Source organism: Oncorhynchus masou, chromosome 5 (genome assembly GCF_036934945.1).
Source record: "Oncorhynchus masou masou isolate Uvic2021 chromosome 5, UVic_Omas_1.1, whole genome shotgun sequence".
NCBI classification, from domain to species: domain Eukaryota; kingdom Metazoa; phylum Chordata; class Actinopteri; order Salmoniformes; family Salmonidae; genus Oncorhynchus; species Oncorhynchus masou.
In genome coordinates this window covers 1,430,130-1,457,191 of record NC_088216.1, presented here as the reverse complement: position 1 = coordinate 1,457,191, position 27,062 = coordinate 1,430,130, and the positions used below count along the sequence as shown (strand labels likewise).

Genomic DNA, 27,062 nt, shown 5'->3' with positions numbered 1-27,062 from the left:
TAACAATTGTGTACTGTGATATCTTGCCCACCCCAGTCAGCATATGGCGGTCTGCGACTTTAAGGCGATGCTGCAGGTGTGACGTATAATGTAGTGGACGGAACTCTTATTTCAACAGCAGCAACAGTTAGTCAGACACCTCCATATCTTGCTAGACAACAGAGACGTACCAATAAAGATCTTTAGACGGGTTTGTAGAGCCAGTGTATTTTAAACCCTTTACTGTCGTCTAGTTAGTTATCCGATTTAATTTCATATTTACGGTGTTGTTATTAGTCAGCTAGCTGGCTGGTTAAGTTAGCATTAGCCTAGCTAACATCCGCGACCATGAGTTCACTGAGCTACTCTCCTCCAGCTGAAGAAGAGGCGGTCTACTGGACGGAGAAAGAAACTCTGGGGCTGAACATTGTCGTCAAAGAGGAGAAGGAAGAGGAGGATGTTACAATACAAAAACAAGTAGAGGGTGGGGCAGTTACAGTGAAAGAAGAAGAGAAAGACGTTTCAGTGAAAGACGAGGAAGACCTGATCAGAGTGAAAGAGGAGGAGGATGTTACAGTAAAAGAAGAGGAGGATGCAGTTTTTGGAGTGAAAGAGGAGGAGGGGGAGATGACTGTCACATCGAAAAAGGAGGATGAAACTGGATATCTGGGCCCGGTTTCCCAAAGTCATCTTAAGGCATCCAATGGTTCAAATGATGAACTTAGCCGTAAGATGGTTTTGAGAAACCATTCCCTGATTAACACTCGTAAGTACTGTCTTAAAAACAGAGGCACAAACTCTGCAGTTGTTGAACTGATGTTTGGTGTTAAAGGGGAACTCTGCAGTTGTTGATATGATGTGTGGTGTTAAAGGGGAACTCTGCAGTTGTTGAACTGATGTTTGGTGTTAAAGGGGAACTCTGCAGTTGTTGAACTGATGTTTGGTGTTAAAGGGGAAATCTGTAGTTTCTACATCCATGTTTGGACTTTTAAATTATTTATTTACAGCCATTGATTCTTGAAGAATATAACACATGCCTCATGAGCTGAGTTCAACTGTTGTACCCCATCATAAAATAAGCTTATTTTTTTACTCCAATGTTTAGAAACAATGTAAATCAACACTGTATAGCCTCAACATGGTTAAAACTATAATGTTGTTATCATGGATGGTCAGTCCTTGCGTCCATAGGTCTGTCTTTGAATTTGAGAGTAGTTACATTTCTCCAGCCACATCCCTCATCTTATTACCAAAACAGTGGTATAATTACAGCTTTGTTATTGTTTAAACTGCATATTGGTTGATTGATGTGTGGCTTTTTAAAATGGGTCAAACTAGGATTTAAACAGCAACAAAATGGCTGCCCAGAGACTTGGTTAACAGCTGAGGGATGGGGGAAGGAGAAGTGTAACCACTTTCAAATTCATAGAGAACGATATTGTAGAAACCTTAACCCAACACCTAGCGACCTCATCAAGAAGTTCAGACATCTTGGCGTAACAGTTATAAGGTGTTGACTTGACAGTCGCTGGACCCAGGTTTGAGTTCAGCTCAGGGCCTCACCCTGAATTCAATACACCATGAATACAAGGACTGGCCATCCATGAGGTCATAATTCAATTTTTAACCAGATTTTGAGGCTATACAGTGTTTGTTCATGAACAAGGGCGTTTAACAGGCTTATGTTTTGGTTTTTGATGGGGGAAATACAGTTGAATCATTTGAGGCATTTATAAGTTCTATTCTTCAAGAATCAATGGCTATTATGATGTCATAATGATATAATGTCTGACCCCATTTAGTCGACTGGTCGATAGGCTGTTGGTCGACCAACATCTTTTTAGTCGAGCAAATTATATATGTTTTTTTATGGCACAAGACACATGTCCTGCACCGTTTCAGTGGACTAATCTATTGCGGAGGCTGTGGGGATGGCACAGTCCAAGAAGGGGTGTGTACCCTACATGATTTTGGCCCCGATTTAGCTGTCTTTGACAAGTTTTTGTGATCGGAGACAAAATCCCAATGTTGTTGCCTACTCAGGGTGTGCGGCTGTCACCGACACTCATTTAATGTGAGCTGGTCAGAGACACAATCTGAGGGCTACTGATCACGTCTTTGAGCAGTCCCATACGTCCCGATTATTTTAGAACAGGTTGGATTTTAACGGAACATAATCTACAATGTATTTTTAGTGGTGAGATGTGCAATGACATGTTTTGAGAACGGTGATCAGAAATAGCCAATGAGAGCTCACCAGAGAAGAAGCCATGGAGATGATAACATGGTGTAGACCCCCCTAGTAGGAGAGATGACTACTGATATGTGCCTTTTAACCAAAGCCAGTGTGAAATCGTTACAGCTTTGATGTTCACGAGCAACATAATCTACAATGTTATTCAATTCAAAGTGTTTGGATATTTCAACTCTGTAGTGTGATGTTGAATATCTGACTGAAAAGGTTTATGCTTCTGCTTTCAGACACTGCTTGTTCTCGCTAAGGTAACAATCTAATTACATCATCACATCATTGGGCGGCAGGGTAGCCGAGTGGTTAGAGCGTTGGACTTGTAATCGAAAGGTTGCAAGTTCGAATCCCAGAGCTGACAAGTTACAAATCTGTCGTTCTGCCCCTGAACAGGCAGTTAACCAACCCACTGTTCCTAGGCCGTCATTGAAAATAAGAATTTGTTCTTAACTGACGTGCCTAGTAAAATAAAGATGTAAATACACAATTTTTAATTTTACCATCACATCATTGTGTAATTACATCATCACATCATTGTGTAATTGTGAAAGCAGAAGCATAAACCTCATTGTGTAATTACATCATCACACCATTGTGTAATTACATCATCACACCATTGTGTAATTACATCATCACACCATTGTGTAATTACATCATCACACCATTGTGCAATTACATCATCACACCATTGTGCAATTACATCATCACACCATTGTGCAATTACATCATCACACCATTGTGCAATTACATCATCACACCATTGTGCAATTACATCATCACACCATTGTGCAATTACATCATCACACCATTGTGTAATTACATCATCACACCATTGTGTAATTACATCATCACACCATTGTGTAATTACATCATTGTGTAATTACATCATTGTGTAATTACATCATTGTGTAATTACATCAGTGTGTAATTACAACATCACATCAGTGTGTAATTACAACATCACACCAGTGTGTAATTACAACATCACATCAGTGTGTAATTACAACATCACACCAGTGTGTAATTACAACATCACACCAGTGTGTAATTACAACATCACACCAGTGTGTAATTACAACATCACACCATTGTGTAATTACATCATCACACCATTGTGTAATTACATCATCACACCATGGTGTAATTACATCATCACACCATGGTGTAATTACATCATCACACCATTGTGTAATTACATCATCACACCATTGTGTAATTACATCATCACACCATTGTGTAATTACATCATCACACCATTGTGTAATTACATCATTACACCATTGTGTAATTACATCATCACGCCATTGTGTAATTACATCATCACACCATTGTGTAATTACATCATCACACCATTGTTTAATCACATCATTGTGTAATTACATCTTCACACCATTGTGTAATTGCATCATCACACCATTGTGTAATTGCATCTTCACACCATTGTGTAATTGCATCTTCACACCATTGTGTAATTGCATCTTCACACCATTGTGTAATTGCATCTTCACACCATTGTGTAATTGCATCTTCACACCATTGTGTAATTGCATCTTCACATCATTGTTTTAGAGAGCGTGGTTGTAAATCAAATCAGTTTATTTGTCACATTCACCACAATGAAATGCTTACTTACAGGCCCTAACCAACAGTGCAGTTCAAGAAGAAATATTTACCAATTCTTAAGTTAAAAAAATAGACAAGTAAAGAAATACATTTTAAAAAACAGTTAAATGACAGTGAAAATAACAGTAGCGAGGGTGGTACTGGTACAGAGTCAATGTGCGGGGGGCACCGGCTAGTCGTGCTAATTGAGGTATTATGTACATGAATGTATAGTTAAAGTGACTATGCATAGACGATAAACAGAGAGTAGCAGCGCCGTAAAAGAGGGTTGGGGAGGGGGTGGCGGGTCACAATGCAAATAGTCCGGGTAGCCATTTGATTACCTGTTCAGGAGTCTTATGGCTTGGGGTAAAATCTGTTGAGAAGCCTAGACTTGGCGCTCTGGTACCGCTTGCCATGCGGTGGTAGAGAGAACAGTCTATCACTGGAGTGGCTGGGGTCTTTGACCATTTTTAGTGTCTTCCTCTGACACCGCCTGGTGTAGAGGTCGTGGATGGCAGGCAGCTTAGCCCCAGTGATGTACTGGGCCATACGCACTACCCTCTGCAGTGCCTTACGGTCAGATGACGAGCAGTTGCCGTACCAGGCAGTGATGCAACCAGTCAGGATGCTCTCGATGGTGCAGCTGCAGAACCTTTTGAGGATCTGGGGACCCATGACAAATATTATCAGTTTCCTGAGGGGGAATAGGTTTTGTTGTGCCATCCTCACGACTGTCTTGATGTGTTTTGACCATTCTAGTTTGTTGGTGATGTGGACACCAAGGAACTTGAAGCTCTCAACCTGCTCCACTACAGTACTACACTACTACAGCCCCGTCGATGAGAATGGGGCGTCCTCGGTACTCCTTTTCCTGTAGTCCACAATCTCCTTTGTCTTGATTACGTTAGCATAACAGTCCTGTACTTAGCATCTGCTTCATTTGACCACTTATAGACCGAGTCACTGGTGTTTCCTGCTTTAATTTTTGCTTGATAGAATTATGGTCAGATTTACCAAATGTTTGCGTCTCTGTGTGTGGAGTAAATGTGATCTAGAATGTATTTTCCCCCTCTGGTTGTGCATTGAACATGCTGATAGAAATGAGGTAAAGCTGATTTCAGTTTCCCTGCATTAAAGTCCCCGGCCACTATGAGCGCCACCTCTCGGTGAGCAGTTTCCTGTTTGCTTATTTCCTTCTACAGCTGACTCAGTGCGGTCTTACTGCCAGCGTCTGTCTGTGGTGGTAAATAAAGAGACACAATGTTTATGAAAACTCTCTTGGCAAATCGTGTGGTCTACAGCTTATCATGAGATACTCTACTTCAGGCGAGAAAAATCTTGAGACTTCCTTAATATTTCGTGTACCAACAGTTTTTTACAAATATTCACAGACCGCTCCCCCCTCATCTTACCGGAGTGTGCAGATTCGGTGAAACAGAAGATATTACAGTTTTTGATGTCCCGTTGGGAGGATATTCATGATCGTAGTCTAATTTATTGTACAATGTTGGCAAGTAATGTTGATGGTAAGGGCAGGTTTCCCTGTCGGCGGATCCTCCCTCTACACCTGCGTCTCTTTCTCTTACCCATGACGGGGATGTTGGCCTTGTCCGGTGTCTAAAGTACATCCTGTGCTTCCTGCTCGTTGTAAAAAAAAATATCTGAGGTGAGCGATCTCTGTCCTGATATCCAGACGCTCTTTGTCTAATCCGAGGTGAGCGATCGCTGTCCTGATATCCAGACGCTCTTTGTCTAATCTGAGGTGAGTGATCTCTGTCCTGATATCCAGACGCTCTTTGTCTAATCCGAGGTGAGTGATCTCTGTCCTGATATCCAGAAGCTCTTTGTCTAATCCGTGGTGAGTGAACACTGTCCTGATATCCAGAAGCTCTTTGTCTAATCCAAGGTGAGTGATCTCTGTCCTGATATCCAGAAGCTCTTTGTCTAATCCGAGGTGAGCGATCGCTGATCCTGATATCCAGAAGCTCTTTGTCTAATCCGAGGTGAGTGATCTCTGTCCTGATATCCAGAAGCTCTTTGTCTAATCCGAGGTGAGTGATCGCTGTCCTGATATCCAGAAGCTCTTTGTCTAATCCGAGGTGAGTGATCTCTGTCCTGATATCCAGAAGCTCTTTGTCTAATCCGAGGTGAGTGATCGCTGTCCTGATATCCAGAAGCTCTTTGTCTAATCCGAGGTGAGCGATCGCTGTCCTGATATCCAGACGCTCTTTGTCTAATCCGAGGTGAGTGATCTCTGTCCTGATATCCAGAAGCTCTTTGTCTAATCCGAGGTGAGTGATCGCTGTCCTGATATCCAGAAGATCTTTGTCTAATCCGAGGTGAGTGATCTCTGTCCTGATGTCCAGAAGCTCTTTGTCTAATCCGAGGTGAGTGATCGCTGTCCTGATATCCAGAAGATCTTTGTCTAATCCGAGGTGAGTGATCTCTGTCCTGATGTCCAGAAGCTCTTTGTCTAATCCGTGGTGAGTGATCGCTGATCCTGATATCCAGACGCTCTGGATGTTTTGTAGTGTACATCCGGTATAAGATGTTCAAGGCATGTCTCTATCCAGACGGCCATCACTGACGGTCGTTTAATGTGAGCTGGTCAGAGACACAATCGCTCTCTCTTCCCCAATTAGTGCGCATTCATTGTTTCCTCATTTCAATGTGTGAATTGTTTGCCTTTCAATTGTTAGATGTCTCACTGTTTGACAAACATTGCTGCAGCTCTTTCACCCCAGCTTAAACAGACACATTTTTATGGGGGGGGGGGGTTGTATTATGCTCATTCATTTTCAGGGGGTGCAGACATCAACTCTAGGGGGTTAACCTGTCTCCCCCTCATCTACACTGATTGCATTGGATTAAACAAGTGACATCAATAAGGATCATATCTTTAACCTGGATTCACCTGGTCAGTCTGTCATGGAAAGAGCAGGTGTTCATAATGTTTTGTGCATTCAGTATATAAAGTCTTCTGTCCCTGTAAGTTCACATGTGGAACTGCATGAAAATGTGTTTTTACGTTAGTTTCCAGTCATTTAAAAATGTGATCTCAATGTCCCACATTGTCCTCTTTATTAACATAAAGACTCATATACAGTATAGTATTAGTTTAAAACCAAAATGGACCAATCCTGGATCGCCCCCTGTATTAACAACCACTGAAATAGGAGAGACTTTGTCCCCTCTCTGTTTGTCTGCTCAACCATAACACCCCATGTAGCCCATGGCAACCTGATGACTCAGAGTCACGTCATAAACAAGTAGAATGACCACCTTGGGAGAAACAACTGATATTCACCATCTGGGACCATTCAACAGTCTAGATTTACCAGGTTATTACTAAATAAACTGTTCACCATCTGGGACCATTCAACAGTCTAGATTTACCAGGTTATTACTAAATAAACTGTTCACCATCTGGGACCATTCAACAGTCTAGATTTACCAGGTTATTATTAAATAAACTGTTCACCATCTGGGACCATTCAACAGTCTAGATTTACCAGGTTATTACTAAATAAACTGTTCACCATCTGGGACCATTCAACAGTCTAGATTTACCAGGTTATTATTAAATAAACTGTTCACCATCTGGGACCATTCAACAGTCTAGATTTACCAGGTTATTACTAAATAAACTGTTCACCATCTGGGACCATTCAACAGTCTAGATTTACCAGGTTATTACTACTAAATAAACTGTTCACCATCTGGGACCATTCAACAGTCTAGATTTACCAGGTTATTACTACTAAATAAACTGTTCACCATCTGGGACCATTCAACAGCCTAGATTTACCAGGTTATTACTAAATAAACTGTTCACCATCTGGGACCATTCAACAGTCTAGATTTACCAGGTTATTACTAAATAAACTGTTCACCATCTGGGACCATTTAACAGTCTAGATTTACCAGGTTATTACTAAATAAACTGTTCACCATCTGGGACCATTCAACAGCCTAGATTTACCAGGTTATTACTTCTAAATAAACTGTTCACCATCTGGGACCATTCAACAGTCTAGATTTACCAGGTTATTACTAAATAAACTGTTCACCATCTGGGACCATTCAACAGTTTAGATTTACCAGGTTATTACTAAATAAACTCTTCACCATCTGGGACCATTCAACAGTCTAGATTTACCAGGTCATTACTTCTAAATAAACTGTTCACCATCTGGGACCATTCAACAGTCCAGATTTACCAGGTTATTACTAAATAAACTGTTCACCATCTGGGAGCATTCAACAGTCTAGATTTACCAGGTTATTACTAAATAAACTGTTCACCATCTGGGAGCATTCAACAGTCTAGATTTACCAGGTTATTACTAAATAAACTGTTCACCATCTGGGACCATTCAACAGTCTAGATTTACCAGGTTATTACTAAATAAACTGTTCACCATCTGGGACCATTCAGCAGTCTAGATTTACCAGGTTATTACTAAATAAACTGTTCACCATCTGGGACCATTCAACAGTCTAGATTTACCAGGTTATTACTAAATAAACTGTTCACCATCTGGGACCATTCAGCAGTCTAGATTTACCAGGTTATTACTTCTAAATAAACTGTTCACCATCTGGGAGCATTCAACAGTCTAGATTTACCAGGTTATTACTAAATAAACTGTTCACCATCTGGGACCATTCAACAGTCTAGATTTACCAGGTTATTACTAAATTAACTGTTCACCATCTGGGACCATTCAACAGTCTAGATTTACCAGGTTATTACTTCTAAATAAACTGTTCACCATCTGGGACCATTCAGCAGTCTTAGATTTACCAGGTTATTACTTCTAAATAAACTGTTCACCATCTGGGACCATTCAACAGTCTAGATTTACCAGGTTATTACTAAATGAACTGTATACCATCAGGGACCATTCAGCAGTCTAGATTTACCAGATTATTACTAAATAAACTGTATACCATCAGGGACCATTCAACAGTCTAGATTTACCAGGTTATTACTTGTAAATAAAAACACTTTTGGGGTTCTCATAGGCTTACAATTACAAATACAGATACATTCTCTTGGTAAATAAATAACAATAATTTATTTATAGCCTAGAATCATCCACAATACTACTGTGTAAACAATAATTCAAAACATGTCTGTCTTTTTAAGATAAATTAATTGTCAAATAAGTTTCTAAAAGCATTTAAACATTCATTACAGACAATTGTTGTATAACATCCTGGGCATCACCTTTCAGCTAAAATAAACAGTGGATTTCTACTGTTGTGGGCCTTTAACCATCTGTCTGACTTTGTTGTTTACACAGGAGAGAGACATGACTATTGTGGATCCTCTGGGGAGCCTCAACAACACCATGAAGCTGACGAGGCAGAGAAGAGTCTCTCCACATCAGAACACCTCAAGAAACACCAGCTGAGACCCACAGGGAAGAAATCTCACCACTGCTCTGACTTTAGAAAGAGTTACTCAAGATCATATTCACTAAAAGTACACCAGAGAATTCACACAGGAGAGAGAACATATCGCTGTAATCAATGTGGAAAGAGGTTTGCTCACTTAAAAACACTGGTATTACACCTGAGAATACACACTGGGGAGAAATGTCACAGCTGCTCTGATTGTGGGAAGAGATGCACCTCTTTAGTAACCCTTAAAATACATCAAAGAATCCATACAGGAGAGAAACCTTTTTGCTGCTCTGACTGTGGGAAGAGTTTTTCTTGGTCAGGACATTTAAAATCACACCAGAGAATACACACGGGAGAGAAACCTTATAGCTGTGACCAATGTGGGAAGAGTTTTACTCAGTCAAACAACCTGATATCACACCAGAGAACACACACAGGCGAGAAGCCTTACCACTGCTCTGACTGCGGTAAGAGTTTCTCAAGAATAGATACACTAAAAGTACACCAGAGAATCCATACAGGAGAGAAACGCTATTGCTGCTCTGACTGTGGGAGGAGATTTTTTTGGTCAGGACATTTAAAATCACACCAGCGAAGACACACTGGAGAGAAGCCTTATAGCTGTGATCAATGTGGGAAGACTTTTACTCAGTCGAGCAACCTGATAGCACACCGGAGAACACACACAAGAGAGAAATATCACAGCTGCTCTGATTGTGGGAAGAGATGTACCTCTTTAGTAACCCTCAAAATACATGAGAGAATCCATACAGGAGTGAAATGTTATAGCTGTGACCAATGTGGGAAGAGTTTTACTCAGTCAAACAACCTGATATCACACCAGAGAACACATACAGGGGAGAAGCCGTACCACTGTTCTGACTGCGGGAAGAGTTTCTCCAGATCAGATTCTCTAAAAAGACACCGGAGAACACACACAGGCGAGAAATCTCATAGCTGTGAACAATGTGACAAGAGATACTCTGATAAAAGATCTCTGATTAAACATCAGAAAATTCATACATGAAGGAGTTGTTCCATGATATCAATGAAATGATGTCACAATGTAAATCAAATCAAATTACAGGATTACAGTAGATTGTTTTAACAGTGTAGTAGGAGTATTCTAATGATGTCATAATGTAGATATGACATACATGATATCAATGAAATAATAATGAGTATTTTAATGATGTTCTATTGATTTCAGTGGAACATGGATATTATATAGCCTGATAGCCTCATCAGGGGAAAAATCCAGGTTCTGAATTGAAAGATTACTATTTAACAAAAATAGTGTTGCGTTTACACTTACCTTATTGGCGACCCACTTGAATAAAGATGCAACACATCAAACTGTAGTTGTTTGCCACTAATTTTTGTGTAACCGGTGATGTACACATTATTCCCAGATTCCTTGTGGTTTTTGATCTGTTAGTTTTAACAGGACGTCACCCCCTCCCCCTTTGCGCAATTTATTTCCATGTCGATATGAGTGATGACAAATAAGTGTTGCATTTCTCTTCGTTTTGGGGACTCCTACATTTAAATGCATCACTCCAAAAATAGATGACTGTCTTCTGCTATTTGTCTTTTTTCCACTACTGAAGAAGCATGACTCAAATCACCTCATATTTCAAACATTCAGCCTGACAAAATATACATGTTTTATTATTCCATGCCTCGCCATTAAGTGAAGTTTTGCCAATACATATTAACAAAGGGGTGTATAATTGGTTTTGATATTGAATATTTCATAACATTTTCAATTCATGTAATGTTTGCAACCAACTTACAGTTTGTATAAATGTTTATAAAACAATGTAGTAAAACAAGCTTATATTGCTGGTTGGGTATTACATCCTGTTCTTACTATTTTAATGTCTTTTCCTTAGAATACTCATTAGTCTTTCAGTTTCTATTGTTATTCTTAAATTTTTAATCCTCATATTAGTTTTTATTTTCATTGTTTTCCATTAGTTATTTACTGTGAAACCATGTCTGAAATGTTCTATATAAATAAAGCTTGATTTGATTAGAACATATTGCAAAAGAAATTAACTCAATGACCGACCAATCAAAACAAATTAACAAATATGTGTAAGAGCGACACATATCATAGAGCGTTGGGCCAGTAACCGAACGGTTGGATCGAGCAGGTAGCCTAGTGGTTAGAGCGTTGAGCTAGTAACCGAATGGTTGGATCGAGCAGGTAGCCTAGTGGTTAGAGTGTTGGGCCAGTAACCGAACGGTTGGATCGAGCAGGTAGCCTAGTGGTTAGAGCGTTGGGCCAGTAACCGAACGGTTGGATCGAGCAGGTAGCCTAGTGGTTAGAGTGTTGGGCCAGTAACCGAACGGTTGGTTCAAATCCCAGACAAGATAAAAATCTGTTCCCAGGTTCCTAGGCCGTCATTGTAAATAAGAATTTCTTCTCAACTGAAATGCCTAGTTAAATAAAGGTTAAATTATTGTGTATTAATTAAATTATTGTGTAAAAATAGTACATTGTAAGTTTGTCACTTTTCAACCAATCCAGTACATTTTTTGTTGAAAATGTTGAGATTGTTGTCTAATATCGAAATCCCCATCGACTGGATGAGTCACCATTTAGTTTGGAAATTATCCAACCATTATGTAGGTTGGTGGGAAAGATCCAACCATTATGTAGGTTGATGGGAAAGATCCAACCATTATGGAGGTTGGTAGAAATTATCCAACCATTATGTAGGTTGGTGGAAATGATCCAACCATTATATAGGTTTGTGGAAATGATCCAACCATTATGTAGGTTGGTAGAAATTATCCAACCATTATGTAGGTTAGTGGAAATGATCCAACCATTATGTAGGTTGGTAGAAATTATCCAACCATTATGTAGGTTGGTGGAAATGATCCAACCATTATGTAGGTTGGTGGGAAAGATGGTGGGAAAGATCCAACCATTATGTAGGTTGTTAGAAATGATCAAATTATAAGGTTTAAATACTGTTCCACGTTTCTTTTCTAGTATCTGCCTCTTATAAGAAACGGTCTGAGAGATCCAGTCAAAACAGTGTGTCTGTGAGAAAGCGCCTCAAGACTAAAAGAGATTCAAAGACACAGAACCCTACAGGGGGTGAAAGAGATAAGAGACTAGTGAGACATACCACTGTAAGCCACACGGGAATGGAAAATTACTGCTGAGTCCTTAGAAAACACAGGAACTATTGTTATATCCTGCACGTTTGTATAACTGTATATGCATGGGCTTGGTCTCATGAGTAGAAGGTGTTGATGTAGGCAGTTTCATCACTTGGGGTTGACTGCAAGCATATTAAAAACAACTTGAACCGTTTTTATTTTGCAGAACTTACTCTGAAACAAATGTGCTATGTTTCCGTTGTCAACTTCTGTCTGCAATTGCATTAATAAAGGTTTGATTGATTTTACTTAAAGAAGATATTGTCTGATTGCTGATTTCACCAATAAGCCAATGATTGACAAGGAACATGTCACAAATACCACCGAAGGTGGCTCCTTTCCTGTTTGGGTGGCGCTCGTCGTCGCCGGTCTACTAGCTGCCACCGATCCCTTTTTCCTTTTCGTTTGTTTTTGTCTAATTGTTTTCACCTGTTCCTTGTTGGGGTTTTGGGATGGATGTTATTTAAGTTTGTTTAGCCCGCTGGTGTTTGTGCTAGTTGTTCTTGTTAGTGGTGTATCGTTGTCTTTTGGGTTTTCGCTGTCCGGGTTTTTGTAACAGTGGTTTTGGGTTTGTTTGCACCTGTTTTGGGCTTCACCCATGTATGGACCTGTTACTTTGAAAGAGGACATTAAAGCGTTTTTCCCCCGTTTACTTTTGCTCTCTGCGTCTGACTCCACACCCATCACTCAACCGGCGTTACAGAACAAGGAACCCAACAATACCCACGGGAGAATTACTGACGAACCATCAAACAGGCAAAGCAGCTTTTGTTTTGGAGCGAGAATTAAGACGACTTTCAAGTAGTAAGACAAGCATAACAGCAACAGATACCATTAATAAGAAGGGGCTAGAAGCGTCTACTGAAATGTTAAATGTTTGAAGGGGTACGGGACTATAAAAAGAAAAAAAGTTAGGGAACCACTGCCCCAGACCCACTCCCCAATTTACATACAGATCCACAGATGATGCAATCTCTATTGCACTCAACACTGCCCTTTCCTACCTGGACAAAAGGAACACCTATGTGAGAATGCTAGTCATTGACTACAGCTCAGTGTTCAACACCATTGTGCCCTCAAAGCTCTTACTAAGCTAAGGACCCTGGGACTAAACACCTCCCTCTGCAACTGGATATTGCACTTCCTGACGGCTCGCCCCCTGGTGGTAAAGGTGGGGAACAACACATCCGCCACGCTGATCCTCATCTCATCCACACCTCCTCAGGGGTGCATGCTCAGTCCCCTCCTGTACTCCCTGTTCACTCAGGACTGCATGGCCAAGCACGACTCCAACACCATCATCAAGTTTGCAGATGACACAACGGTGGTCGGCCTGATCACCGACAATGAGGAGACAGACTAGAGGGAGGAAATCAGAGACCTGGTCGTGTGGTGCCAGGACAACAACCTCTCCCTCAACATGATCAAGACAAAATAGATGATTGTGGACTACAGGAAAAAGAGGGACGAGCACACACCCAGAGCTTCAAGTTCCTTGGTGTCCACATCACCAAGAGACTATCATGGTCCAAGCACACCAAGACAGTCGTGTAGAGGGCACAACAAAACCTATTCCCCCTCAGGAGACTGAAAAGACTTGGCATGGGTTCTCAGATCCTCAAAAGGTTCTACAGCTGCCCCATCGCGAGCAACCTCACTGGTTGCATCACTGCCTGGTATGGCAACTGCTCGGCCTCCGAACGCAAGGCACTACAGAGGGTAGTACGTACAGCCCAGTACATCACTGGGGCCAAGCTTCCTGCCATCCAAAACCTCTATACCAGGTGGTGTCAGAGGAAAACCCCAAAAATTGTTAAAGACTCCAGCCACCCCAGTCATAGACTGTTCTCTCTGCTACCTCACGGCAAGCGGTATCAGAGCACCAAGTCTAGGTCCAAGAGGCTTCTAAACAGCTTCTACCCCCAAGCCATAAGACTCCTGAACAGCTAATCAAGGGCTACCCAGACCCCTCTTTTACGCTGCTGCTACTCTCTGTTGTTATCGTCTATGCATAGTCACTTTAATAACTCTACCTATATGTACATATTACCTCAATTACCTAAACTAACCGATGCCCCCGCACATTGACTCTGTAACGGTACTCCCTGCATATATACTCCACATTGACTCTGTACCAGTACCCCCTGTATATATTCTCCACGTTGACTCTGTACCGGTACCCCCTGTATATAGCCTCCACATTGACTCTGTACCGGTACCCCCTGTATATAGCCTCCACATTGACTCTGTACCGGTACCCCTGTATATAGCCTCCACATTGACTCTGTACTGGTACCCCCTGTATATAGCCTCCACATTGACTCTGTACCGGTACCCCTGTATATAGCCTCCACATTGACTCTGTACTGGTACCCCCTGTATATAGCCTCCACATTGACTCTGTACCGGTACCCCCTGTATATAGCCTCCACATTGACTCTGTACCGGTACCCCTGTATATAGCCTCGCTACTGTTATTTTACTGCTGTTGTTTATTTATTTTTCTCTTCTTAACACGTTAACATTGTTGGTTAAGGGCTTGTAAGTAAGCATTTCACTGTGATTTCTACTACACCTGTTGTATTCAGCATTTCACTGTAAGGTCTACTACACCTGTTGTATTCAGCATTTCACTGTAAGGTCTACTTCACCTGTTGTATTCAGCATCTCACTGTAAGGTCTACTTCACCTGTTGTATTCAGCATCTCACTGTAAGGTCTACTACACCTGTTGTAGTCAGCATTTCACTGTAAGGTCTACTACACCTGTTGTATTCAGCATTTCACTGTAAGGTCTACTACACCTGTTGTTTTCAGCATTTCACTGTAAGGTCTACTACACCTGTTGTAGTCAGCATTTCACTGTAAGGTCTACTACACCTGTTGTATTCAGCATTTCACTGTAAGGTCTACTACACCTGTTGTATTCAGCATTTCACTGTAAGGTCTACTACACCTCTTGTATTCAGCATTTCACTGTAAGGTCTACACCTGTTGTATTCGGCATTTCACTGTAAGGTCTACTACACCTGTTGTATTCAGCATTTCACTGTAAGGTCTACTACACCTGTTGTATTCAGCATTTCACTGTAAGGTCTACTACACCTGTTGTATTCAGCATCTCACTGTAAGGTCTACTACACCTGTTGTATTCAGTATTTCACTGTAAGGTCTACTACACCTCTTGTATTCAGCATTTCACTGTAAGGTCTACTACACCTGTTGTAGTCAGCATTTCACTGTAAGGTCTACTACACCTGTTGTAGTCAGCATTTCACTGTAAGGTCTACTACACCTGTTGTATTCAGCATTTCACTGTAAGGTCTACTACACCTGTTGTTTTCAGCATTTCACTGTAAGGTCTACTACACCTGTTGTAGTCAGCATTTCACTGTAAGGTCTACTACACCTGTTGTATTCAGCATTTCACTGTAAGGTCTACTATACCTGTTGTATTCAGCATCTCACTGTAAGGTCTACTACACCTGTTGTATTCAGCATTTCACTGTAAGGTCTACTACACCTGTTGTATTCAGCATTTCACTGTAAGGTCTACTACACCTGTTGTATTCAGCATTTCACTGTAAGGTCTACTACACCTGTTGTATTCAGCATCTCACTGTAAGGTCTACTACACCTGTTGTATTCAGCATTTCACTGTAAGGTCTACTACACCTGTTGTATTCAGTATTTCACTGTAAGGTCTACTACACCTGTTGTATTCAGCATCTCACTGTAAGTTCTACTACACCTGTTGTATTCAGCATTTCACTGTAAGGTCTACACCTGTTGTATTCAGCATTTCACTGTAAGGTCTACTACACCTGTTGTATTCAGCATCTCACTGTAAGGTCTACTACACCTGTTGTATTCAGCATTTCACTGTAAGGTCTACTTCACCTGTTGTAGTCAGCATTTCACTGTAAGGTCTACTACACCTGTTGTATTCAGCATTTCACTGTAAGGTCTACTACACCTGTTGTTTTCAGCATTTCAGTGTAAGGTCTACTACACCTGTTGTAGTCAGCATTTCACTGTAAGGTCTACTACACCTGTTGTATTCAGCATTTCACTGTAAGGTCTACTACACCTGTTGTATTCAGCATTTCACTGTAAGGTCTACTACACCTCTTGTATTCAGCATTTCACTGTAAGGTCTACACCTGTTGTATTCGGCATTTCACTGTAAGGTCTACTACACCTGTTGTATTCAGCATTTCACTGTAAGGTCTACTACACCTCTTGTATTCAGCATTTCACTGTAAGGTCTACTACACCTGTTGTATTCAGCATCTCACTGTAAGGTCTACTACACCTGTTGTATTCAGTATTTCACTGTAAGGTCTACTACACCTCTTGTATTCAGCATTTCACTGTAAGGTCTACTACACCTGTTGTAGTCAGCATTTCACTGTAAGGTCTACTACACCTGTTGTAGTCAGCATTTCACTGTAAGGTCTACTACACCTGTTGTATTCAGCATTTCACTGTAAGGTCTACTACACCTGTTGTTTTCAGCATTTCACTGTAAGGTCTACTACACCTGTTGTAGTCAGCATTTCACTGTAAGGTCTACTACACCTGTTGTATTCAGCATTTCACTGTAAGGTCTACTATACCTGTTGTATTCAGCATCTCACTGTAAGGTCTACTACACCTGTTGTATTCAGCATTTCACTGTAAGGTCTACTACACCTGTTGTATTCAGCATTTCACTGTAAGGTCTACTACACCTGTTGTATTCAGCATTTCACTGTAAGGTCTACTACACCTGTTGTATTCAGCATCTCACTGTAAGGTCTACTACACCTGTTGTATTCAGCATTTCACTGTAAGGTCTACTACACCTGTTGTATTCAGTATTTCACTGTAAGGTCTACTACACCTGTTGTATTCAGCATCTCACTGTAAGTTCTACTACACCTGTTGTATTCAGCATTTCACTGTAAGGTCTACACCTGTTGTATTCAGCATTTCACTGTAAGGTCTACTACACCTGTTTTATTCAGCATCTCACTGTAAGGTCTACTACACCTGTTGTATTCAGCATTTCACTGTAAGGTCTACACCTGTTGTATTCAGCATTTCACTGTAAGGTCTACTACACCTGTTGTATTCGGCATCTCACTGTAAGGTCTACTACACCTGTTGTATTTAGCATTTCACTGTGAGGTCTACTACACCTGTTGTATTCAGCATTTCACTGTGAGGTCTACTACACCTGTTGTATTCAGCATTTCACTGTGAGGTCTACTACACCTGTTGTATTCAGCATTTCACTGTGAGGTCTACTACACCTGTTGTATTCAGCATTTCACTGTGAGGTCTACTACACCTGTTGTATTCAGCATTTCACTGTAAGGTCTACTACACCTGTTGTATTCAGCATTTCACTGTGAGGTCTACTACACCTGTTGTATTCGGCTCATGTGACAAATAAACATTTATTTGTTTTGATATAAGATGCAAGTGTCTAGGTTTACCATTATGCAACTATTATTAAGGCTGAGGAACAAGGAGCTAATATTGATGTCTTAGCATTAAATGATTGAGTTAACCTTAGCTCAGAGAAGCACCGTTAGAGACTGAGCATTTGTCCAGTGCGTTTGGAAAGTATTCAGACCTCTTGAAATATCATAAATATAATAAATAAATATATACATAAATATAATTTTCCACATATTATTATGTTATTATTCTAAATGGGTCTTATTAATCAACTAATTATTCCAAAATGGATTAAAAAAATATTAATAATCCTCATCAATCTACACAAAATACCCCATAATGACATCACAATACGCCATAATGACATCACAATACCCCATAATGACATCACAATACACCATAATGACATCACAATACCCCATAAGGACATCACAATACCCCATAATGACATCACAATACACCATAATGACAAAGCAAAAACTGATTTTTTTAAAATATTTGTTTTGCTCATTTATTTAAAAAAAATTAAAAAATGAAATATGGCATTTACATAAGTATTCAGACACTTTACTCAGTACTTTGTTGAGATTATAGCCTCGATTCTTCTTTGGTATGACACTACAAGTTTGGCACATCTGTATTCGGGAGTTTCTCCCATTCTACTCTGCAGATCCTCTCAACCTCTGTCAGGTTGGATGGGGAGTGTCACTGCACAGCTATTTGCTGTTCAAGTCCGGGCTCTGGCTGGGCTACTCAAGGATATTCAGAGACTTGTCCCGATGCCACTCCTGCGTTGTCTTGGCTGTGTCCTTAGGGCCGTTGTTCTGATGAAAAGTGAACATTTGCCCAAGTCTGATTTCCTGAGCGAGAAGGATTTCATCAAGGATCTCTCTGGACTTTTCTCCATTCATCTTACCCTCGATCCTGACTAGTCTCCCAGTCCCTGCCGCTGAAAAACATCCCCACAGCATGATGCTGCCACCACCATGCTTCACCGTAGGGATGGTGCCAGGTTTCCTCCAGATGTGACGCTTGGCATTCAGGGCAAAGAGTTCAATCTTGGTATCATCAGGCCAGCGAATCTTTTTTATCATGGTCTGAGAGTCTTTTCGGTGCCGTCTGGCAAACTCCAAGTGAGGCTTTCATGTGCCTTTTAGTGAGGAGTGGCTTCCATCTGACAGTTAGAAGCAGCCTCTTCCCGTCTGCAGTCGCATAGGTTGGGACTGAGACAGAGTGAGTCACAGCCTAGAGAAACCATGAACCTGGTGAGTCATCAAACGCTGTGAGCAAACCTCAAGTTCTATTTCTAGGAGCACCATTATACCATCTGTCCCTGTCCCTCGCTCCTCTCTCTCCCACCAGCCTTATAGCCTCTGTCCCTCGCTCCTCTCTCTCCCACCAGCCTTATACCCGCTGTCCCTCGCTCCTCTCTCTCCCACCAGCCTTATACCCTCTGTCCCAGTCCCTCGCTCCTCTCTCTCTCCCACCAGCCTTATAGCCTCTGTCACTGTCCCTCGCTCCTTTCTCTCCCACCAGCCTTATACCCTCTGTCCCTGTCCCTCACTCCTCTCTCTCCCACCAACCTTATACCCTCTGTCCCCGTCCCTCGCTCCTATCTCTCCCACCAGCCTTATACCCTCTGTCCCCGTCCCTCGCTCCTCTCTCTCCCACCAGCCTTATACCCTCTGTCCCTGTCCCTCACTCCTCTCTCTCCCACCAACCTTATACCCTCTGTCCCCGTCCCTCGCTCCTCTCTCTCCCACCAGCCTTATACCCTCTGTCCCTGTCCCTCACTCCTCTCTCTCCCACCAGCCTTATACCCTCTGTCTCTGTCCCTGTCCCTCACTCCTCTCTCTCCCACCAGCCTTATACCCTCTGTCCCTGTCCCTCACTCCTCTCTCTCCCACCAGCCTTATACCCTCTGTCCCTCACTCCTCTCTCTCCCACCAGCCTTATACCCTCTGTCCCTCACTCCTCTCTCTCCCACCAGCCTTATACCCTCTGTCCCTGTCCCTCACTCCTCTCTCTCCCACCAGCCTTATACCCTCTGTCCCTGTCCCTCACTCCTTTCTCTCTCACCAGCCTTATACCCTCTGTCCCTGTCCCTCACTCCTTTCTCTCCCACCAGCCTTATACCCTCTGTCCCTCACTCCTCTCTCTCCCACCAGCCTTATACCCTCTGTCCCTGTCCCTCACTCCTCTCTCTCTCACCAGCCTTATACCCTCTGTCCCTGTCCCTCACTCCTCTCTCTCCCCACCAGCCTTATACCCTCTGTCCCTGTCCCTCACTCCTTTCTCTCCCACCAGCCGTATACCCTCTGTCCCTCGCTCCTCTCTCTCCCACCAGCCTTATACCCTCTGTCCCTGTCCCTCACTCCTCTCTCTCCCACCAGCCTTATACCCTCTGTCCCCGTCCCTCACTCCTCTCTCTCCCACCAGCCTTATACCCTCTGTCCCTGTCCCTCACTCCTCTCTCTCCCACCAGCCTTATACCCTCTGTCCCTGTCCCTCACTCCTCTCTCTCCCACCAGCCTTATACCCTCTGTCCCTGTCCCTCACTCCTCTCTCTCCCACCAGCCTTATACCCTCTGTCCCCGTCCCTCACTCCTCTCTCTCCCACCAGCCTTATACCCTCTGTCCCCGTCCCTCACTCCTTTCTCTCCCACCAGCCTTATACCCTCTGTCCCTCACTCCTCTCTCTCCCACCAGCCTTATACCCTCTGTCCCCGTCCCTCACTCTTCTCTCTCCCACCAGCCTTATACCCTCTGTCCCCGTCCCTCACTCCTCTCTCTCCCACCAGCCTTATACCCTCTGTCTCTGTCCCTGTCCCTCACTCCTCTCTCTCCCACCAGCCTTATAGCCTCTGTCCCTGTCCCTGTCCCTCACTCTTCTCTCTCCCACCAGCCTTATACCCTCTGTCCCTCACTCCTCTCTCTCCCACCAGCCTTATACCCTCTGTCCCTGTCCCTCACTCCTCTCTCTCCCACCAGCCTTATACCCTCTGTCCCAGTCCCTCACTCCTCTCTCTCCCACCAGCCTTATAGCCTCTGTCCCTGTCCCTGTCCCTCACTCTTCTCTCTCCCACCAGCCTTATACCCTCTGTCCCTCACTCCTCTCTCTCCCACCAGCCTTATACCCTCTGTCCCTCACTCCTCTCACTCCCACCAGCCTTATACCCTCTGTCCCTCACTCCTCTCACTCCCACCAGCCTTCAAGCTGCTAGAAAAAACAAGGTCATGTCTTTACTTCCCTTCTTCTTTCAGTAGGAAAGTTCACGTTTTTTAAATCTTACAATCAAGAAAGTTCTTATTGCATGCTGAATATTTCAAATGCACTCTGAAACGTATATTTATCATTAGACAGCAGCTCACGTTCTTCACAAAAGGCTGTAGTTACATCGTAGATAAAAGCAGGCCATTGGCTGCCTACATCACCATGTACGGGACATCTGATTTGTTCCAAGTTCCAAGTTTAGGAGTTTGGCAATTTTGCCTGAGCAGACAGTGTTAAAATATATATTTTTTTATAAGAAAATGCGCAATAATTGAAGGTGACAACAAATGTTATAGTCATAACAATATTTTATTGTGATATTTTTCCCACTCCAGTCAGCATATGACGGTCTGCGACTTTAAGGTGATGCTGCTGGTGTGACGTATAATGTAGTGGACGGAACTCTTCTTTCAACAGTAGCAACAGTTCGTCAGACACATCGGAAGCTTGATAGACAAAATAGACGAAACAATAAAGCTCTTTAGACGCTTTCGTGTATATTAGCCACTGTGTTTTAAATCAACTTCAGTCGTTTAGTTAGTTATCCCAATTAATTTCATATTTACGGTGTTGTTGTTAGTCAGCTAGAGGGCTTGTTAAGTTAGCATTAGCCTAGTTAGCTAACATCCCGACCATGAGTTCACTAAACTACTTCCTTTTGCTAAAGAAGAGGATGTCTGCTGGACGGAGAAAGAAGATCTGGGGCTGAACATTGTTGTCAAAGAGGAAGAGGAAGAGGAGGCTGTTACAATACAAAAACGAGTAGAGGGTGAGACTGTTACAGTGAAAGAAGAAGAGAAAGACGTTTCAGTGAAAGAAGAGGAAGACGCGTTCAGAGTGAAAGAGGAGGAAGATGTTACAGTAAAAGAAGAGGAGGAAGAGAAAAAGGTTGAGGAGGAAGAAGAGGAAACTGGATATCTGGGCCCGGATTCCCAAAGGCATCTTAAGGCGTCCAATGGTTCAAATGATGAACTTAGCCGTAAGATGGTTTTGAGAAACCATTCCCTGATTAACACTCGTAAGTACTGTCTTAAAAACAGAGGCACAAACTCTGCAGTTGTTGACATGATGTGTTAAAGGGGAAATCAGCAGTTGCTTCATCCATATTTGGACCTATAAATTATTTAGGACTGGCGTCCATGAGGTCATGATGATAGTTTAACCTGATTCCGAGGCTATACAGTATATTCTAGAATTCATCCATGATGTCATAATGATAGTTTCCGAGGCTATACAGTATATTCTAGAATTCATCCATGATGTCATAATGATAGTTTAACCAGATCCCGAGGCTATACAGTATATTCTAGAATTCATCCATGATGTCATAATGATAGTTTAACCAGATTCCGAGGCTATACAGTATATTCTAGAATTCATCCATGATGTCATAATGATAGTTTCCGAGGCTATACAGTATATTCTAGAATTCATCCATGATGTCATAATGATAGTTTAACCAGATTCCGAGGCTATACAGTATATTCTAGAATTCATCCATGATGTCATAATGATAGTTTAACCAGATTCCGAGGCTATACAGTATATTCTAGAATTCATCCATGATGTCATAATGATAGTTTCCGAGGCTATACAGTATATTCTAGAATTCATCCATGATGTCATAATGATAGTTTAACCAGATTCCGAGGCTATACAGTATATTCTAGAATTCATCCATGATGTCATAATGATAGTGTAACCAGATTCGAGGCTATACAGTATATTCTAGAATTCATCCATGATGTCATAATGATAGTGTAACCAGATTCCGAGGCTATACAGTATATTCTAGAATTCATCCATGATGTCATAATGATAGTTTAACCAGATTCGAGGCTATACAGTATATTCTAGAATTCATCCATGATGTCATAATGATAGTGTAACCAGATTCCGAGGCTATACAGTATATTCTAGAATTCATCCATGATGTCATAATGATAGTGTAACCAGATTCGAGGCTATACCGTGTTAATTTACCAACAGTTGCGTTATAGGAGCTCATGTTTTGGTTTCTGATGGGGAAATAGAGTTGAAACATTTGAGCCGTTTATAAGTTCTATTCTTCAAGAATCAATAGCTATTATGATGTCATATTTTTTTATTTTTTTTATTTCACCTTTATTTAACCAGGTAGCAAGTTGAGAACAAGTTCTCATTTACAATTGCAAAGCAGTTAAAGCAAAGATAAAGCAAAGCAGTTCGACACATACAACGACACAGAGTTACACATGGAGTAAAACAAACATACAGTCAATAATACAGTATAAACAAGTCTATATACGATGTGAGCAAATGAGGTGAGATAAGGGAGGTAAAGGCAAAAAAAAGGCCAAGGTGGCAAAGTAAATACAATATAGCAAGTAAAACACTGGAATGGTAGATTTGCAATGGAAGAATGTGCAAAGTAGAAATAAAAATAATGGTGTGCAAAGGAGCAAAATTAATTAATGAATTAAATACAGTAGGGAAAGAGGTAGTTGTTTGGGCTAAATTATAGGTGGGCTATGTACAGGTGTAGTAATCTGTGAGCTGCTCTGACGGTTGGTGCTTAAAGCTAGTGAGGGAGATAAGTGTTTCCAGTTTCAGTGCTTTTTGTAGTTTGTTCCAGTCATTGGCAGCAGAGAACTGGAAGGAGAGGCGGCCAAAGTAAGAATTGGTTTTGACTAGAGAGATATACCTGCTGGAGCGTGTGCTACTGGTGGGAGATGCTATGGTGACCAGCGAGCTGAGATAAGGGGGGACTTTAACTAGCAGGGTCTTTTAAATTATTTTATTTATTTATTTTACCTTTATTTAACTAGGCAAGTCAGTTAAGAACAAATTCTTATTTTCAATGACGGCCTAGGAACAGTGGGTTAATTCCCTGTTCAGGGGCAGAACGACAGATTTGTACCTTGTCAGCTCGGGATTCGAACTTGCAACCTTTCGGTTACTAGTCCAACGCTCTAACCACTAGGCTACCCTGCCGCACCAGATGACATGGAGCCAGTGGCTTTGGCGACGAGTATGAAGCGAGGGCCAGCCAACGAGAGCGTACAGGTCGCAATGGTGGGTAGTATATGGGGCTTTGGTGACAAAACGGATTGCACTGTGATAGACTGCATCCAGTTTGTTGAGTAGGGTATTGGAGACTATTTTGTAAATGACAACGCCGAAGTCGAGGATTGGTAGGATGGTCAGTTTTACAAGGGTATGTTTGGCAGAATGAGTGAAGGATGCTTTGTTGCGAAATAGGAAGCCAATTCTAGATTTAACTTTGGATTGGAGATGTTTGATGTGGGTCTGGAAGGAGAGTTTACAGTCTAACCAGACACCTAAGTATTTGTAGTTGTCCACGTATTCTAAGTCAGAGCCGTCCAGAGTAGTGATGTTGGACAGGCGGGTAGGTGCAGGTAGCGATCGGTTGAAGAGCATGCATTTAGTTTTACTTGTATTTAAGAGCAATTGGAGGCCACGGAAGGAGAGTTGTATGGCATTGAAGCTTGCCTGGAGGGTTGTTAACACAGTGTCCAAAGAAGGGCCAGAAGTATACAGAATGGTGTCGTCTGCGTAGAGGTGGATCAGAGACTCACCAGCAGCAAGAGCGACCTCATTGATGTATACAGAGAAGAGAGTCGGTCCAAGAATTGAACCCTGTGGCACCCCCATAGAGACTGCCAGAGGTCCGGACAGCAGACCCTCCGATTTGACACACTGAACTCTATCAGAGAAGTAGTTGGTGAACCAGGCGAGGCAATCATTAGAGAAACCAAGGCTGTTGAGGCTCATATAATGTCTGACCCCATTCAGTCAGCTGGTCGATTGTTTTGGTCGACAGGCTGTTGGTTGAGCAAGATCTTTCTTGTCAAGCAGTCGCAAATTATATACATGTTTTATCGCACAAGAGACACCTTGTCTGACTCACGCCTGTCTCAGTGGACTAATCCATTGATGAGGCTGTGGGGGTAGCGCAGTCCAAGAAGGGGTGTGTGTACCCTACATGATTTTGGCCCCAATTTAGCTGTCTTTGACAAGTTTTTGTGATTGTTGCCTACTCAGGGTGTGCGGCCGTCACCGACACTCGTTTAATGTGAGCTGGTCAGAGACATAATCTGAGGGCTACTGATCCTGTCTTTGAGCAGTCCCCGACGTCCTGATATTTTCAAACAGGTTTGATTTTTATCTGCACAAAATATGTAATGCTCAGCAATGGATTTTGACAGTCGTTTAGTGATCCACCTGGCATAAGATGCTTAAGGCATGTTTCTCCCTCCAGAAAGCCTTCTCTCTCTCCAGAAAGCCTTCTCTCTCTCCAGAAGACCTTCTCTCTCTCCAGAAAGCCTTCTCTCTCTCCAGAAGACCTTCTCTCTCTCCAGAAAGCCTTCTCTCTCTCCAGAATACATTCTCTCTCTCCAGAAGGCCTTCTCTCTCTCCAGAAGGCCTTCTCTCTCTCAGAAGGCCTTCTCTCTCCCACCTACTTCTTCTTGCGACTTCATTGTTTCCTAACTTCATTGTGTGAATTGTTTGCCATTTGATTGTTAGTTGTCTTCACTTCCTTTCCACACACTGAGCAGATGTTTTCATGAGAAGGTTTTCACTTAAACAGACACATTTTTTTATGGGGGTTTTGTATTACGCTAATTGTCTCTTCCACTTCATCACCACTGATTGGACTGGATTTAACAAGGGACATCAATAAGGAACATATCATTCGGTGTATAAAGTTTTCTGTCCCTGTAAGTTCACATGTGGAACTGCATTAAATGTTTATTTTTATTTTTTATTGAATATTCGAAACATACAATTTACTCGCAGTGAAGCCGCTCAATGACGACATCACACCAGTCATCCAACAGATTCCCATTCAGAGACACACAGAAGCATCCAGGGTCAATGCCCTGCTCAAGGGCACGTTGACAGATCTACCACCAGGCCAAAAAATGGGAACCCGAACCCTCCAAGATCCCCCCACAGTTCCCCAATATCTGTCCCTCAACCATTCGAGACCCCTCTCACAGCCCCCCCACCCCCAGGAAGAAAAAAACAACAGTTTGTTTTTGTTTTGTTTCCAGTCATTTAGACATGTGATCCCAATGTCCCACATTGTCCTCTTTATTAACATGAAGACTCATATACAGTATAGTATTAGTTTAAAACTAAAATGGACCAATCCTGGATCGCCCCCTGTGTTGTCAGCCACTGAAATAGGAGAGACTTTGTCCCCTCTCTGTTTGTCTGCTCAACCCAGAGTGAAACCAAAACACCCCATGTACCCCATGGCAACCTGGTGACTCAGAGTCACGTCATAAACAAGTAGAATGACCACCGTGGGGGAAACAACTGATATTCACCATCTGGTGAATACCAGGTTATTACTAAATAAACTGTTCACCATCTGGGTCCATTCAACAGTCTAGATTTACCAGGTTATTACTTCTAAATAAACTGTTCACCATCTGGCACCATTCAACAGTCTAGATTTACCAGGTTATTACTAAATAAACTGTTCACCATCTGGGACCATTCAACAGTCTAGATTTACCAGGTTATTACTAAATAAACTGTTCACCATCTGGGACCATTCAACAGTCTAGATTTACCAGGTTATTACTAAATAAACTGTTCACCATCTGGGACCATTCAACAGTCTAGATTTACCAGGTTATTACTAAATAAACTGTTCACCATCTGGGACCATTCAACAGTCTAGATTTACCAGGTTATTACTAAATAAACTGTTCACCATCTGGGACCATTCAACAGTCTAGATTTACCAGGTTATTACTAAATAAACTGATCACCATCTGGGGCCTCCAGCCGCAGGGTTTTCTTCGGGGGTCGACCACCGAGGTGAAGGATCCATCCATAACTAGTGGTTTCCTTATTAGCAGGGACGAGTTTCTGCAACCAAATTGTGCATCGGCCCTCGTGG

The 27,062-nt window shown here is 42.1% G+C and overlaps 1 protein-coding gene and 1 pseudogene across 1 annotated transcript; both read left to right on the top strand.

Moving 5' to 3' along the window:
- Positions 1-96: 96 nt before the first annotated feature.
- Positions 97-10,695, top strand: LOC135530795 (zinc finger protein OZF-like). The gene is made up of 2 exons (XM_064958977.1): positions 97-745; positions 9,142-10,695. Exons 1-2 carry the CDS (start codon positions 328-330, stop codon positions 10,269-10,271), a joined length of 1,548 nt encoding a protein of 515 aa, XP_064815049.1. The 5' UTR covers positions 97-327; the 3' UTR covers positions 10,272-10,695.
- Positions 10,696-21,564: 10,869 nt separating this feature from the next.
- The window catches only part of LOC135525650 (zinc finger protein 91-like), a 43,620-nt pseudogene continuing 38,122 nt past the window's right edge, over positions 21,565-27,062 (top strand).

What these genes read in the sequence shown, in the direction of transcription:
- LOC135530795 (XM_064958977.1), top strand. Translation starts at nt 328, where the DNA reads ATGAGTTCACTGAGCTACTCTCCTCCAGCTGAAGAAGAGGCGGTCTAC. An exon ending in CCATTCCCTGATTAACACTC is followed by an intron (nt 746 to 9,141) that starts GTAAGTACTGTC and finishes TTGTTTACACAG; the next exon opens with GAGAGAGACATGACTATTGT.